This window comes from Triticum dicoccoides, chromosome 5A (genome assembly GCF_002162155.2).
Source record: "Triticum dicoccoides isolate Atlit2015 ecotype Zavitan chromosome 5A, WEW_v2.0, whole genome shotgun sequence".
Lineage (NCBI taxonomy): Eukaryota > Viridiplantae > Streptophyta > Magnoliopsida > Poales > Poaceae > Triticum > Triticum dicoccoides.
Genome location: NC_041388.1, coordinates 300,170,912 through 300,173,158, shown reverse-complemented (window position 1 = coordinate 300,173,158; position 2,247 = coordinate 300,170,912). Strand labels below are relative to the sequence as shown.

Here is a 2,247-nt window from a genome sequence, read left to right as displayed (position 1 = left end):
TCCAAGCAAATCCACCAAAGACCAACACCAAACTAAATCCTGCGAGATCGCACATCTCCACATGCCTCCGATGACGCTAGATGCACTGTCAAGCTAGGGCCAGGCGAGAAGGACCTTATTTCATCATCAGAGAGGGCCACCACCTCACCTACTTGAGCAAGACAAAACCCTAATGAACTAAAAAATGTAACTAAAACAGTGCTGCATCCCTCCCACCGGCAAGGGCTGGGTCCACCATGCCTCCATGGGCTTAAGGCCACGAGAGACGTGGCGGACTGGTGGCGCCATGGCGGGGTGACAGAAGACATGAAAACCTATTCGCCTTGTCGCCCAGAGAAGCGAGACGAAGGGGGCACAAGGTGCTTGTCTTAATGCTCACCATGGAGTCTTTCAACGCACCAGTTTCCACGCCGTTTGATTTTAGCTCCTTGTCCCTCGTGTGTGTGTGTGTGTGTTGCGATGGAAAGGATGTCATCTTGCAATCTGGTGTTGCACGATAGAGACGTTGCGCTATAGTGGTGTCCTAATTTTCTCTCAAAACAATCATCAAGTCGTTGGCATGCTAATACTTAACAACAAACAAAACATATTATTTTATCATTACCAAAAAAATTGGCAGCGTGAGAATCAACCCGTGTTTGAATGGGCAGTGATGTTCGAGCCCACCAGGGATCAAACTTTAGGTTTGACGCTTTGGTATTTTGTAAAGACGCAATATTTTTCCAGCCGGAGACGACTGTGATGACTTTGTGATTCCACAGACTCAATGTCTCTAGGTGCTCATAAAATTAGAATGTATATGTTTGCATTCATAGAAAAGAGTGTATGTGCATGTTTGTGATCGTCTGCATCATGCTTCTTAAATTCTTTGATAAACGCGAGTTTTTTCTTGTTAATGTTTAAAATTTGACATAAAAATTCCTTGAGCCAACTAAATTCATAGGAGGGCCTTTTTTTATTATGTCTTATTTATTTATTATCTATTTAAAGCATGATAGCTCAATTTTAAATATGGGTTTTAACTATAACTTTTAAATATAAGGTTTTTTGAACAATATAGAAACACATACGCTCATGCATAGATACGTACAGTCACCCACATGTACACATGCACGTACACCCTATCTCTAGGAAAATGTGACCATCAGTGTCAAGTTTAGGACTTGAACTTTGATGGATTGGTTTCACCACAAAGAATTTAACCGTATGACCCATGCTCAATTTGCAATTTTAGATATAAAGCTGATAACCACACATACCATGTGTCCTTTTTTGTTGTTGTTGAAGAGATGGGAACGGCCGCGCCATGGCACACCAGACACTACCTCGCTAGTCCGCTACGTTCATCGCCTAGGAACCGCACGTCAAGCCGCGACCTGGCACGCCCCGGCTGCGCCACCCGGGCCGCTTCCGCCCACCGCGCGGACCATATAGTAGGAGATCCCAAACCCCCTCTCGCGAACCTTCCACTGTTACACACACCTTTGCCCCCGTCCCTCCCCCGTCCGATCCCCCGCCCCTCCGTTTTCGGCGCGGCCGCGAGGAGAGTTCGTCGGCGGCGGCGATGAGGTCGGCCCTGAGCCGCCTGATCCGTTCCTCCTGCTCCGTCTCGCCCTCCCGTCTCAGGTGACCCCCGGCGTCCCTTCTCGTGTCACGCGTTTCATACGTCCCCGAGGACAGAGCTCGGGGAATGGGGGGGAAATAATCCTCAATTCGTCAATTTGCGACATTGCGGCGGTTTTATCGCAGTCGCGAGCCGCATTTGGCGGCCGGATTGTGGCGCGAAATCCTCGTATTTTTCTTGCTGCCGAGATATCATCGCCGACTGTGTTTTCTCTTACCTTGGGTGGGATGATGTGAGCAGCTCGCCAGTTCTGTTGAAGAACGGCAAGGCGTTCTCGAGCGATGCCACGCCCAGGGATTCCGGCCGGGTCGACGAGCCTTTCAAAGTCGAGGAGGCAGAACCCGTGAAGGTGCCGCCGCCGCCGCCTTCTCCTCATAAGGTAATAAATAGTGCCATGATTGCATTTTCCTAGTTTGCTGGAGATCGTTTTGTTACAACCTGGTGGTACTGTTCATCGTACCCATATATGCTCCGAGAGGCTCATTGTTTTTTCCATGTGGATGAGCACCGTGCCACCAATAGATCCGTCCTTTTGTGGATGGAACAGTTTCCCCCATGCCCACTGGAATTACATTGTATGCAATCATGTACGATGTTGGTTGGTAGCACTCAGTTCCCTCGGT

The 2,247-nt window shown here is 48.8% G+C and overlaps 1 protein-coding gene across 1 annotated transcript in view; it reads left to right on the top strand.

Moving 5' to 3' along the window:
* The first annotated feature begins 1,459 nt into the window (after positions 1-1,459).
* Positions 1,460-2,247, top strand: part of LOC119301127 (uncharacterized protein At1g32220, chloroplastic-like) — an 8,392-nt gene continuing 7,604 nt past the window's right edge. Inside the window, exons 1-2 of the mRNA XM_037578033.1 lie at positions 1,460-1,626; positions 1,865-2,003. Coding sequence (XP_037433930.1) covers positions 1,565-1,626; positions 1,865-2,003 — 201 coding nt within the window. The 5' untranslated portion in view covers positions 1,460-1,564. The remainder of the gene's footprint in view (positions 1,627-1,864; positions 2,004-2,247) is intronic.